A 14,698-nucleotide genomic window follows, 5' to 3' on the forward strand; every position below is an offset into this window, starting at 1 on the left:
GACATGACTGTGCCCTGCTTCAGTAATGAAGATTGCTAAAGCCACTATTGAAGATGACAGGTCGGTGAGAGAAGCTGTCTGGAGAAAGAAATGTTGTACCTCAACAATTAGCAGACTGGTTTAGAGAAACTAGGAAACTGGCTTTCTGAAGGACAGGTCATGTCCTGGAATGCAGAGGGTCACCACAGTGGCACAAGACCATCATATTCATCTGAGCCGTTTGCACAATAATTTACAGTCTACAGTGTTTACTGCACAGGACACTGCAGGATGAAGTAACACACACAGAATGACAGCAATGAAAATGTTCTGCATCATTCGTAGGTTGTCAACATATTTACAGCTATGAGATGATATTGCCATGTTATGTGAGCCAGGGTATGTCTGAGGTGGCTGCAGAAAGGGTGGTGAAGTGTTCTATTCACTGATGGAAGCCATTTTGTTCTTTAAAACCCTGATAGAAGACAACATGTGTTAAGACATTCTGGTGATTGTTATTCTTATTGTGGCATTGTGTAAGCCAACGGGTGGGGAAGTGGAAGTGTGATGCTGTGGGAAGAAAACTCCTTTAACACAAAAAAGCAAGAAGTGCAAGATTGAATGCAGTGTTATAATTTAGCATTACAATGACAAAGTTCCTGACTCAACATTTTGTCTGTTTCTGAAAGCCAATCATAAACTTTCATTATAAAGTTTTCCAGCAGGACAATGCAAAACCACACAATGCTAGGATTACAATGGCAAGAAATCAACACACAGGTGATGCAGTGCCCAGTCTTTTCTCCTGATCTGAGACCAGACAAACATCTGAGGAACCAATTTGCTGTTTCCAACAGAAAACAACAGTAACTGACAGACCCTCACCAGCTTGCTGCTGCTCATATGTAGCAGAACGTCCCATAGTAGTCTACCAAGAGATCAATATGTCAACTCCAGGACTGTATTAATACTTTGGGAAAGTCTTACACATACTAACACATAGAGCTCTATAATGAATGCAGTGTTTGCATCTATGTTTACATTTTAGGTGTTTTCTCAATATCTTAGCTTGCAGTAATTGAATTAATTTCAAAGCAGGTGTAAAGGTGTAAAAAATTAAATTGTGATATATGTAACTTTTTTCTCTTACCCTTTCACTCAAACAACAGGCTTTGTTTTATAAATAAAAGGGTTTGTTTTCTTCAAATACAGTATGTAACGTGTATGATTAAATAGCTGAAGAGCTATGCATGTTAATGATTAACCTTTAAAAATATTTGTTCTCGGTAAATCTTTTAGATTTTTCTTTCAAAAAAATAATAACACTTCCTTGCCCCTCTCAGTCAATGTTTTGGAATGCAGTACAATTAAATGTAATATTAGACTGCTTACATCATTGATGGCTGGAAAAGAGACTGATTATCATTGTTAGTTGTTTATTATTTGCATTAGAAGGTACTACTAAATATTAAAATGCTATGTATGGTTTTAGAAATGTATGATGCACATATTTTCTAAACTCAATTTTTAAAAGGAAGCAGGCCAATACATAAAATTGCTAATTTAATTTAAAAGGAAGGTCGGAGGGAGTCAGTTACAAAACAGAGCCAATCTGTTTTCTTTTTCAAAGCAATACATTCTGTGCGATTCTGCTCTTACTATTGTAATATTTATGGACAGCTGCATGCGAGTAATCAGATCAGCCCCCTGTTTTTCAAGCCTTTTACCACTGGCAAGTTATTGCACTAGCATTACAATATTAAAATACAGGCTAGTTTCCATCCTGTTTTAGAAACAGTGATTATCACCATCTCTAGGTGTTCTTTAAGATTCAACTCTCAATTTGTTAATGCGTATCTCCCGTCCCCCCAGGCTGATTGGGATGTGCCAGGCACTACCAGGGTTTGGAAACACATTTTAGCATGGTTTTTTAGGCATTTCTAAAAGCTCACCTATTGCACAGTAGACTGGCGCCAAGGTCACTGCATGAGAGGGTGCGAGATTACTGAGGATTAGGTGTAAGCGCCAGTATTATTCCATACACACAAGCATTGTGGGCTTGGACATTGTATTTTACTAATCAGACTTTTAAAAGGGAGCTGCTTTTGTGTCTCATTGTAGACTGTAGAAGCAACATTGCTTTTTTTAAAATAAGCCTATTTCTGGATCATTAAATTGGGGTATTTATAAAAATATGCCATAGTTATGGTTAATATTTAATGGGTTTATATCTGTACATTTAGATTATTAATTTCAAAGACATTACAGCAACCCACACTTACTATACATCCATTGTACACTTATAACATTCTTAATGTTATTCCTCAGAATTCCATACTTAGGCGCTCAAGTACGCACAGTCATTCTGGGGATATCCTCCTGCAACTACTTCTCATATTATAGCTATGCATTCAAAAGTCCTCCAAAGATTTGCTAATGAATGGACAGCTCTGGTGGGAGTTTCCAATCCTATTTCTTTCCGTCCCTACCTGGGCAGAAGAAGGAAAAGGGGCACCTTCATGAAGCTGCTCTGCTGCAGATAGATAGTTTCCCAGAAAGGCTAAAACAATAAATAAAGGACCTGTTGCCTTAAGTCTAGAGCTCTTTAATGTGTATATTTGTTGATTTTTACTGACGGTTTGGCATACGAGTAATAGTAGTGTGTGACAGGTAATTATCATGGTGAGTACAAGATAGTATATAATATATATCTACTACTTTATCCAGGACATATTGCCTTAAAATACCACCAGCAAAACAAGGGTTTGTTGTTGGCTGAACAGGATCTTAAAGGGAACCTGACTAAAGTCAATACCTATGATGTTTTTCCGTGTCAAAACCCTTTCGTGTGGATAGTAAGCATATTAACATCACAATCCACCATTCTTTACCTATTCCGGAATGATTATCCATCCATTTTCTAACCACTTCATCCAATTCAGGGTCACGGGGGAGCTGGAGCCTATCCAGCAGGCGATGGCCTCAAGGCCATATCCTGGACAGGACTCCAGTCCATCACAGTACCAAGTCATCAGGTCCATAATAATGTTTTTATTGCTTTGTTTTTCTTCAGTAAAAACAAACAATCAAAATTCCAGTTATGCTGGAAATGGTAATGGTTTCCAAATTTGTTGAAGTGGTAATGTTATCACATCAACTGAGATTTCAACAATTAGCATATGATTAAATAATGTAAGACACAGCAGCTATATCTGGTCTGTTCAAGAGAAATGTTATTTTACAGCAAGACAAGTCCAGGTTTTATACTCTTGCTTCTGTCATTCTTGCCTTGTCAAAAAGGTCATGACAACCACAAAGTATGTGGTACAAACTTCCCAAACTACTTGGAGATCAGAGCAGAGCTGTGTATGGTGAAGTGACTGACGTTTTCACCACCTGAGCTTCCAGCTGTACAGTAGCTCAGGTGTTCTTGTCTGTGGTTTCAGGTATCAGCACTAACTCATCACTTTGAAGTCGACTTTTTTGAAATACCTTCCTTAGATCTAAAAGGAAAAATGTGCTCCAAGTTATCCCTGACCATATTATAGATTTAGCTCTGCAAAGTTCAAATTAGTCAGATGCATGAAGGGTTCATCTTATGGTTAGGAAGTAGCAATTGCCTGTCAAGGGGGTCCTGTTTAGATTGTGTAGTAGTAATAGGACCTTTTTGATGATTCCTAAGTGTCAGCAAAAAAAATTATGATCGGTTTTTGCCACCATTCGAAAGCTTAAGTGCAACCTAGCATAAATCAAAATAAACCATAATGATTAAGCAGTTATGTACTACATTAATATTTAGTCAATACATGCATATTTGGTGATGGAAAAGGAAAGCACTGTGTTTGTTATGAGTACTGAAGGGTGTTGTGTCTCTCTTTAAATATACCTTTGGTAACATTTGTCACTTTAGAAAGTCCATCCATCAATTTTCTACCCAGTTTATCCATAGCCTCTCCCAGCAAGCAAGGGGTGCAAGGCAGCGTACTCTTTTTCTTGCACCTGGACGCAAGAAGGAGAGTAAGATGACTTACAATTACAATTCTTCTACTGCTTCATTATGTGTTGCTGCACGTTGGTCTTGGGTTCAAGCAGTTATCAAATGGCAGTTCCTCCATCAACATCAGCCTTGTGAAGCTTCAGATTTACAGTTTTTTTGTTGAGACTGGGTAATGGAGTTGTAGATTTAGTTCTGTGGTAATTTTTGAGGCTTTGTTTTAGCAACTGTCCTGTTAAGTCTATCCTTATTGGTGAGCTTCGACTTGCAACCACTTTTCCTCTTTCCTTGTGCTGTTTTCCCTGATGCTGTTTTCCCTTGTTTGGTATGTCGTCAGGATTTTCGACACGGTTCCCCTTGACACGTTAAATAACTTTGCAGTTTCTCTGACTGATGCACTTGCACTTCAGGCACTTACTATTTGACCTCTTTCAAACCTGTTACATCTCTCATTTTGCTTTAGGCTCTCACATATTAAGGTGCAGATTTTAAGACGTCTTCAATGGCTGAAATAGATAGGTAGTGTTGAAATTAAACTGAGATATGAAGAATTTTATTACAGTTTTCAATGTATGGTTTAGTTATACTTTTAGTATCACTGGGTAAATTTGATTTTTTTTTGCAACTTCTGCCTTTTCATCTTCTATTATGTTCATTACACGTGTGCTGTTGTGAAGTTCTTTGCATTTATGGAAAAGTGTTCATATTTATATTGATACTAGAACTACTACTTGCATTAATGTTAGTTCCATAGAATGGTGTTTTGAGATGTATTGTGATTTATTATGTTAGAGTCCTATGTTTTGCGTCCCTGATTCTAAGCCTTTCTAACTAGATGTTTCTTCATGTTGCTCACTATTTCTGGCAGAGGACATGCCCCAAGCTTTAATAGCTGCTGTTGGTTCCTTCTGGCCATCTCTGATCTTCAGTGCACCTCGCCAGTTCAAATTCCTACTCCCCCTTCCTTTACCTTGACCCCTTGTCCTCTTCACTCCTGTTTATTTGTGTTTGATACTGCTCTCCTAGTGGCCTTTCATCCCTGATGTGCTTCAGTCTCTCTCTGATTGGACCTGCTCTCTAATCAGAGCTGCTACTTGTTAGTGCTGCAAGGTATACACATAGAAATATACATTCAATTACTAATACTAGAGTTATGTCTCTGACTAGAATGATAGCAGCTTGCTGCTCTTCCCTGCTTGTTCTTCAGCTGTGTTCAGCAGGGAAGAAAGCTAAGAATCCTTCTGGCATTACTGTCACAGACCCAAGACCTTGTCATTAAAGCACTCCTTTGGAATATTGTCAAGCAATTATTGCAGATATTTGCCTCTCTGCTTTCCCTCAGCATCCTCCTCCCTGAAGGTGATGAAGACAGCGAGGTGCACTTATCACTCAGCGAGAGAAAAATGGCCCGCTGGAAGATAGTCTCAGGCACGTTTTAGCTCCCAAAGGAGATGGCACATGCCGATTCCTTGTCAAATTTAGGCAAATGAACACTGAGGAAAAGGAAGGAAGCAACTGTTGCAACAAGTACAGAGCAGAAAAAGAATATTTTCAGAATCTTATCAGCTAAAGACAAATATCAGAGACTGCCTCTGGTTTCAGTCTTAAAACTTTAGCCTCTTCTTTGCTCAGTGTACGAAAGTGGAAAGTGCTTTAGGGAAACAAATTATTTACACTGCTAAAATGGCAGAACTTTCAGAGGTGTTGTCAATTTTCACTACGCAGTGTTCCAGCAAAAGTGAATTGACATGTAGGAAAACTATAAGTAATACCTGTAAGTTATAACTTACATGAACAGTTCACTTCAAAAGCAGACCCATTTTGCAGTGGTGTCAGTTTTAGCTTTCTTCTTTTTATAAGATAAATGCAGAAACATGACTTTTGCCGTGTCCTTTAGTTCTCCTTTTGACTTTGACTGACCTTAACCAAGCATTAGTCAAATGTATAAATGCAAGTTACAGTGAACAGTGCAGTTTCCTAATGAGTTTCCTAACTTGACATTATTATTTGTTTTAAAGAATGCCTCTGAGACCTTATGAGTAAAGGATCAATCCCTTAGGCACAGGTGGGTTTGCAGAAAAGGCCAAATTCCTATGGGCTACGTTAACATTAGCATTACATTACATTAGCACAACGCAGTGGCAGGAAGGGTTAACTAGCCAACACTTTTTTCAGCACCATGGGATTAGTGTTCATGCACATGCCTGCTCCTCTACTGGACCATAAAGGGATTAGAGAAGGCCCAAGTTGGAGCAGGACTGAACCATCTGCAGCTCTTGTCGGGGGTGGGGTGAGGTGAGCTGAGGGGGGAGGGGGTGTCAGTGGAGGCCGGCAGATGTTTCAGTCAGAGTTCAGTCAGTCAGCAGAGTCTCTCCGGCAGAGAGTGTGTCTGCACACTTGAGGCAGGTCTTGCCTTGAGATGCAGATGAGAGCAGGAACAGAAGGAGGACAGTGGGCCTGTGTGAAAGTGTTTCCTTGATGTCTGCTGACCACCGCGGGCAGGGGCTTCCACAGTTATGGCCCTGGGGTGCTGTGTGCTGCTGAGGTCTAAAGGTACTGAAGTTTATGTCATCTGTTCTTTTCGAGGTGTTAAAGAGGAACTGTGATGCACCTTTCAAAGCTGATCCGAATATTGTGTAACGGAACTTAAACTTAAGCCGACAGACTCTTAAGCTCTCTATTGGTGTAAAATACAAAGCTGTCTCTTCTTAGTGGACATTTTGTGTTTGTCTCAGTGTTTAGAGCTTTAGAGCTAATTGGCGTTTATTTCGTTCACATTGCGGGATCCTGATCCCAGAGTGTCACAGATCCAGCTGCTTCCTGATTCTTCTCTGCTAGTCAAATATTGTGCCGTAGTAAAAATGCAAACATGTCGACGTGTCGAAACTTTACTCCTTAGCTTGATTAGTTTTGTTTTCTGTGGTGTGCTGTTTTATCCTCTAAGTCTAAGACATAGTAATTGATAACCGGGCTGGTTAACTCCCATGACCTGTGAAAAAGCACTAGGACAGGATCAGCAGCTGAGAAATTCATGGATCTTATCTGTGGCGGGCGAAGGCAGACGGAAAGCAGAGATCACACAGAGTATCAGAAAGCAAGTCACTGTACCTGTACTTCTCTCTTTATTCAGTGCTCTGCATTCACAAATTTTAAACTGCATTTATTTATTTCTATAAAATACTATGTCTTCCAATCTTGAATGAGAAAATACTTTTATAAAGTCGACAGTACAGTAGTTTAAAATGGTTTATAGGTGCTTCTTCGTGCAAGAATAGAACTGAATTTCTGTTGTCTTAAACGTTTAAAAGACGTTCTGAAACCACAGAGAGCCCTATTGCAAAGCAACTTTTAATTTGTAGCTGGTGGTTTCCCTGCACTATTTCTGTAGCAATAGCTTCTTATTTATGAAGTATAGAAACAACAGTCAGGTTAGCAGTATGGCAGTTGCTCTAATTAGAACCTGGACTACCATTTGCTTAGTAGACAGCATTTATAATCATTGTTTATTAACATTTCTGCTGTGATAGATAATTGAAGAGCAACACTTGAAAGTGTTTGTTTACTTAATCCAAAAGGGGCCTACATTGGTACAGTTGTAAAACCGAGAACTTGCTGGTGTTTTACTTTGTGGAAGATTCCTTTATACTGTAAGTCCAATTTCCCTTCTGTCACTTTGAGATGACATGGTTACTTAATTAGTTATCTCTGGCTTATTTTGGGATTTTCTTAAAATTGTTTTTTTTGTGTGTTTTCTTTATGCTGTCCAAAACGCAAAAGTTTTTTTAAACCCTAAAAATCAGCCTTAAAGGATAGCAATACACTGTATGATACACTGCACATTTATTTGCTCTGAGACTGTAAGGTATGTTTATTGGTATATATATTTTACCAGGGATATCTTTTGCTGGCAACATACATTTATATATATGATTGGTCTAAGCACCAGAAACCACATCTTTTTTTTAATTTAACTTATTAAGGGTGGAGGTTCATTTAGTTTTTGTTTCTGCTGGGTTTTTCCAGCCATCTGGGCTCTTTGGTTTGTGTTGAGAACATACTGAGATTGTTGGGATGGCCTCTGTGGGTCTCACTTGTGATGACGTGTTAAGTTTTTATACGTGCAGTCCATTGATTGTCTGACTAGTAAAGTAGCAGGCTGCCTGTGAGTGTAACATCACACTTGCAACTAAATTGAATTATAAAGCCTGAATGACTGAAATACTGTAAATAAAACTGCATGCTGTAAACCTAAATGCTATTTGCTTGACTTTTATAGCTCCACAGAAGCTAATATTACTTCCAATTTACATGTCCTGGCTTTAGGTTTGGTAGTGTCACCTTTAAAGCTGATTTTCCTCGAACAGTGAGTTTGCATGTCAAAGGCAGTCGAAGTGAAAATGCCACCAGGAAGTCATGCAAAATTAAAGTCGCAAAGATTTGACAGAAATTAAACAACAGGGAACTGCCAGTGATATGAATTCTGTCTTCGACAGGGCTGTGTTGCAGCTCTTGATCTCTTAGCAGCTAGCCAAAGTCACTCCAACTCTTAGAAAGCCTTTTTGCAGAGCCCAGTCCCTGGTGGAGCCCTGCGGTTCAGCACATTAGTAACGCAGTCCACTTAGCTGAACTGAATCTCATGTAAACCTCCACAACCTCAGCACAGACCCGCTAGGCTGGAGCTCGAGCGGCCTCTTTAATGAGAAGGACCACGAGTTCACGTCCCAGCAGGAGAGCTGGAAGCTGATGGGGATGTCACTCACATCCTGACTCCTAAGCCCTGTTCTTATGGACGTCCCTCAGTGCTAACTAATGACAGCGCCATTTCGGCGGACAGGAAAGATGTGCAGACATGTAGGTGATGGTCCTTTTTAGCTTTGTAGAAAAGCATCATAAAACTTTTGATTATCCTGTCAAAAGTGATGAACAATATCTACAGAAATTACAGGCGCATTCCAAAGTTCTAAGGCCACCTTAACGGTATGTCACAAACTGCAGAAAAGGGTAGGGAATGAATTATTTTTCATTTTATATTATCTATGCAACTTGGAATACATGTCATTGTAATAAACAGTGCCTGGAAAGTTCTGAAATTGGAGAGTTCAAATAAGCTTTGATTGTGCATATGATTATAAGTCTTTATTTCCCATTTCCTCCTGAGTACCTTGCTGAGGTGTTCAAACCTAGTAGTATAAGAAGGGTTTATGCAGTATAGTCCTATCTTCCATCTGTAGTGAAGTAGATGTCTGGTCTTTGATTAGCTAACAGCTTGAAAGACATCTCCTTTCACACTTTACAACTGTTCGGTTCAGGCTTTTGGGATCAAAGTCTTGTTGACACAGTTTAAAAGAAAATTGGCTTCTTTGAATGGGTCAATACCAATCAAATTTATGTGGTCCCATAAACAGTTCCCCATTTACCAGTGGGCTTTAAACAAAAAAATATAATCCTTACACTTATAAACCACTTTTCTGGACCCTCCACTTCAAGCTAAAAAAATTGTGTTAAATAAAAATGAAATAAAGTGGCATGTGAATCCAATTAAATATCCAAGGACAAAGATAAGATAAGATCTTTTTATTGGTCATAGACAATTTCTTGTATTAGGAATTTGTCTTTTCACATATCCATGAGACACACAGACGGGGAGAGAAGGTTGGGGTCAGAGCACAGGGTCAGCCATTTATATGGCGCCCCTGGAGCAGTTGGGTTTAAGGGCCTTGCTCAGGATTTCTCTGCCAGCAACCAAACCAGCAACCTTCCAGTCACAGGTGCAGATCCTTAGCCACAGAGCCACCCCACCGACCCTACATGTCAAGACATGGCCTCTCTGACTCGTGTCTGAATGTCTTCCAGAAATGTGTAATAAAATTGCAGCAGGTAAAGAGAGTTCTGCTGCAGGGAGTTCACAGGGCTTTGTCTCGTGTTGACTGCCCAGTTCCTCCTGCAGACTGTCTTTGTTGTCTCACTTGTGTATTCTGGCTGCTTTAAGGGGTACTGGCAAGGGTCTAGAGTGACCTGTGACCACTCTGAGCTACAGCACAACATTCTTCAGTACGCATCCCTGATACAGCATGGCTGGGGTACGTCAGACTGCGATTCAGCTTCTTCCTTTGTCTGAGAGGACAGGAGGTCGTCCCAGCTACATGCCTTATGCAACTTTCAGCACCTGGTTATACAAGCTGTGGAATTCTTAACTACCAAAGCATTCTATCACTGAAGGCAGGATACCTGCTCAGGATAGATATTTCTCCATACCTCACATCTGTAATCAACCCTAATCATGAAAGCTGCCTATAACACGTAGTTCTAACACCTAAAGCATGATTAGAAGAGGTGATTGGAGCAGATATAATAATAATACAGTTTTTCATCGCTAAGGATGTCAAAGCTACAAGGCCACCCATGAAGCCTCTACTGCAGTAGCTCTGATACATAACAGGTCAGGCTGATTGAAATATTATTTTACCAAGTGATTGAATGGGGGACTTTAGGCAGTTGGGACTTAGCAGGAATTTAGCCAGAACATCTGGGTCAACACCCCTACTCTTTCAAGCAAGTTTCTTTCACTTTAATGAACAAGTAGTTAGAACTTCAGCTTAATGTCTTATCTGAAGGATAGCACCTCCTGAAGCACAGTGTCCCCAGTTAACATGCTTGGGGTTTAGATGAGAAATTCCGATCTAGAGGGAAGTGCGCCATCTACTGGTACACCATAGACTCTTGTAGCAGCAGCCTGAATTTCCTTAAAAGTCTCCTTGCAGTACTGACCAGGCCCAGACCTGCTTAGGTTTTGAAATCTTATTGAGATCAGGCTAGAAAGTGGAATTTCTGTGCCACTGAAGAGGTCAATCTGTCGGCATCCATATTGTACGCAGAAATGGTCTGGGTAACCTGTCATAAAGCAAATTAAAGTTAGTGTAAAGCCTCGCACAAAGTTAGACAAGGTGCTGAGAGGAAAGATAAACATTGCTGTCTGAGACAGCCAAAAACCCTAACATAATATTAAACATTGAAAGTTCTTTGTGTTCATGTGCAGTTTTTTGTCTGTGGTTTTCTGGTAAGCTATGCTTTTTTTTTTTCAAAAATAGATTTGAAGCCATTCAAACACTATAGAACAATTGTAAATGTGTGCATGAATGTATTGTTTACAATTAGTGAGACATGGTTGCATCGATTATTTGGAACAAAAGGATTCACTGGTCAACTAGTAGAACGTTCTAATTCTAACTGCATTTTCCACAGTCAGCTGTCTCTTCATTTGTAACAATTTCTGTTTGATTTTGTACTGTTTGTTTTTTGTTGACAGAGCTCTAGATGAAAATAAGTAAACACTGTTTTTATAATTTAGTAGTCTGGTTGAATAAAAATGTTCCTAACCTTCCTTGTTAACACAGAGTAACCTTAAGTTAACATGAGCAAAAACATAGATGTGATGATCATGTTCCATTCTTATTTTTAAGTGGACTAAACATTAGTTCAGTCAAATACTAAGTGTGTAGTAGCTGTGAAATTCAGATGAGGAAAACAACACCCTTTCCATAAGGACAAGGTTAACAAAACCGCCCCTCCCTCCTTTATTGAGGAATGAGCCAGGGAGCTGCAGTAAGGATGAAGATGGGGAGGAGGGAGCGATGTAAAAAAGAAAAACATAAGTGAGAAAACCAGAAGTGAGATATTTATACATTTTAGGCAGACATGGGCAAAATTAGGATTTGACCTCCTTCTCCTTCTTTGCTTAAAGCTAATTAGATGTAAAGCATATACTTTTGTTTTTTAAATTGCCCCCTTCCTTTTGCCCCCTTCCCTATCTGTTTAGATTTATAGACCTGGGTACTCTGGGGTACTCAGCAGAAATGACTGAAAAGGTGTCAGTTAGCCTGAGGTAGCCATGGCAACACAGGAACTAAGACCTGCACCTTCAGAGTGGAGCATAAAGTAAACACATTTTTCTTCAATTCCTGATTAAGACCTATAGCTTGTTCTCGCCTTTATGCTGCTTCAAAAAAATCAACATAGTGATGGAAAGTGATTTTTCAAAAAGCAAATGTGTGAAATTTCTAAGTAACACCTGAAAATAATAATAATTAAGTTTATAATTGCTCTTAAAATTATTATCTCTTGTCATGCTTATTATTACTTGATACTGTTATCATCTATTATACAGCATAGTTCATGTGTTTGATTATTTAATGTAATTATTAAACATTACAACTGCCTCAAAGGCTTACTTTCCCCCCTTAGTTAAAAATCCAGTTACCTCAAGATCTCATATTTGGTTTTCATTCTTTGCAGCATCAGCAGGCTTGGAAGCTGACCTGTAACTGTTTATTCATAAAACTGTAGGAAGTCAGCTGAACCTCACTGTGTTACATGAGCCCCTGTTGAGCCTATTTCTGAAAACTTCTCTGTGGATGAATCATGCCATGCATTCCTTTGTGCCAGTAATCACTCTGATTTTGCTAATTTGGTGGAAAAAAGGCACACAGCAGAGATCCGTTTCTGCCTAGGATTTCGGGTTTTCACACAAATGCTTCAAGACAGAAACAACTGCTTTCACTATTTAATGTACTTTCAAACAAAGCAAGTACTCATGTTTTTAATATATTGTGTATTGAATTAGATCGTATTGTTTTGATGTCTCCGTTATACTTTGTCAGATTTTGGAATGGTTATGGCATTGTCAGATTTGCATAACATTGTCCCTCTGTGCTAGGCTGTGTTTTTTGTGTGCTTTAAGTGTATTTACTTAGAGCCAGCTGTAGCCAGTCCAGGCTGTTAATCACAGAGAACCTCTGCTGATAATAGAAGCCTGCAGAATGGAGAGCAATCTGTGCAATAAATTAAAAAAGGTTGTGAAAGCTCCAGTGTGTTACATTAGAAATACTAAAGCACATTCCATACTGTGTCAGCACCAATCATTTCTTATAAATTCATGGTATGTTCTTGTCAGTGTTGTAAATTCTTTCAGCTGTGTGCGGTAACACATTCTTGGTTTGGATTAGTCCAATAAACAAAACCCTCCCGTAACTGAGAAAAGTTTTATGTATGACATAAATAATTGAACTTTACATTGCATAGGATGAATGTATCCATTTACTTGAAACCATCTCAACTCAAACTGTAGAATAATGATAATAATGGTACAATATTTGTAGTGTCCTATGATTATTTTGTTACATACACTTTTAATGTAAGTTGTGTGTTACTTACTCATGCAATTGGGGCACTGACAGTGTATATCTGAAAAGATACATCATATGTTGTATGTTTAAAAGCTTCTAGTTTATAGACCAGACTCAGATTTAAAAGATTACGGCTCAAATGAAACTCAGTTTTCCTTATTCATATCTCTTAGTTGTAAGACAATACAGCAACTGTGTTTGTTTCTGGTGAGCTTTATATACTTATTAAGATGCACTAGAATGCACTCAGTTGTATAGCCTACTGAAAAAGAGAGGCAGGTGTGGTATAGTGGTATTTGATCTCTTTTTAGAGTGTTTACTACTATTTAGGAAGGGAAATAAAAATATCTTTTAAGATTCAGGAAAATATGTATCTGATACCTGATCAAAACATAAAACGTATAGTGGCATACAACAGTCTTGAAAAAACCCCACATATTTTATATGATTCTTACTCTTTTAAACACAATTTAATCAAGAGATAGCAAGCCTTGATTTGGCCCTGACTGAGAAATTGGTTGGAAAGGAGGTTTAAACCACAGTCGTTTTAAGGGATTACAAGGGTACAGAATCAGAAGCAGATGAGGACCTATGAAGGCAAACCACAGGATCAGACTGAGAAGGTGCGCTTGGGTCGGTTATAATAAAGATTGTTTGTTCTTTGAACTGCGGTTTGGGAAGATCAATTTGACTTTCTTTAATACTGCTCTGTCATCACGCACTGGGCTTTGTGCAGATTCTCCAAAGGGAAGAAGCAGGTGGTAAAGATAGCTGGAGGGGCAGGAGGCTGGAGCTGCCTGCCCTGCACAGATAAACAGTATGATTCCTCTTCCACTGGGAAAACCGAGGTCTCTCTTTCCTGTTGCCGGTTCATATGACTCCCTTTTCCCTGTTGTCCTCAAAATATACATGCTCTCTGTTGTAATTAAGGCGTACGCACTAAAAACACTTCTGAGAGAGAAGGCTAAAACATTTTTACACTTTACTGCATAGGGCTCTGCTTAGATAAAGTCAGCCATCTTCCGCCAGGTAATGGCCAACTTGGCTCATGCAAGAGCAGAGCCTCATGTCGCTTTTTCCTGAGGGCTGTAAATCTCTGACTGTCAAATAGAAAATGTCATTAGGAGAGTCCTGTCTTTTCTGGTATCCATATTATCACATTTCTGCTTAATAGTTTTTAAGTGTTTACAGCTGGTGTCTGCAGTTGCGACAGTGAGCGGGCTCGTTTGTGAGTTTTTGAAGGCTTTGTTGCGCCCACATGTGGGGTAAGCAGGGTTAACATGCTGGCCACAGTGGTCCTGAGACCCTCTCAAAAGCCTGAAGGTGCTGACTACCACTGGGAACTGAGAACACTGAGAGATAAGGCTACTAAGCGTGTTCAAGTTTAAAGGTTCCCTGCTGAGATACTGGTGGTTGTGATCTAACAGCTTAATTAGAACCTTGGCTTGGAGAGACTGTTATTAGGGCATTAAAATCAGCTGAAGAAAACAGACTGCAAAATCAGTGACCTGCAGGTTTACTAATTGTGACTCTGTCAAAGGCA

At 39.3% G+C, this 14,698-nt stretch overlaps 1 protein-coding gene across 4 annotated transcripts in view; it reads left to right on the forward strand.

Annotated features, from left to right (window-relative positions):
- The window catches only part of nhsb (Nance-Horan syndrome b (congenital cataracts and dental anomalies)), a 156,123-nt gene that overhangs the window by 102,298 nt on the left and 39,127 nt on the right, over window positions 1–14,698 (forward strand). The window contains exon 1 of one of the 4 annotated variants that reach the window (XM_088599393.1): window positions 6,288–6,526. The exons of the other annotated variants lie outside the window; for them this stretch is intronic. Coding sequence (XP_088455519.1) covers window positions 6,490–6,526 — 37 coding nt within the window. The 5' untranslated portion in view covers window positions 6,288–6,489. Of the gene's footprint in view, window positions 1–6,287; window positions 6,527–14,698 lie in introns of those variants that run through there. 4 annotated transcript variants of the gene reach the window in all.

This window comes from Lepisosteus platostomus, chromosome 2 (assembly GCF_059453375.1).
Source record: "Lepisosteus platostomus isolate fLepPlt1 chromosome 2, fLepPlt1.hap1, whole genome shotgun sequence".
Taxonomy (NCBI): domain Eukaryota; kingdom Metazoa; phylum Chordata; class Actinopteri; order Semionotiformes; family Lepisosteidae; genus Lepisosteus; species Lepisosteus platostomus.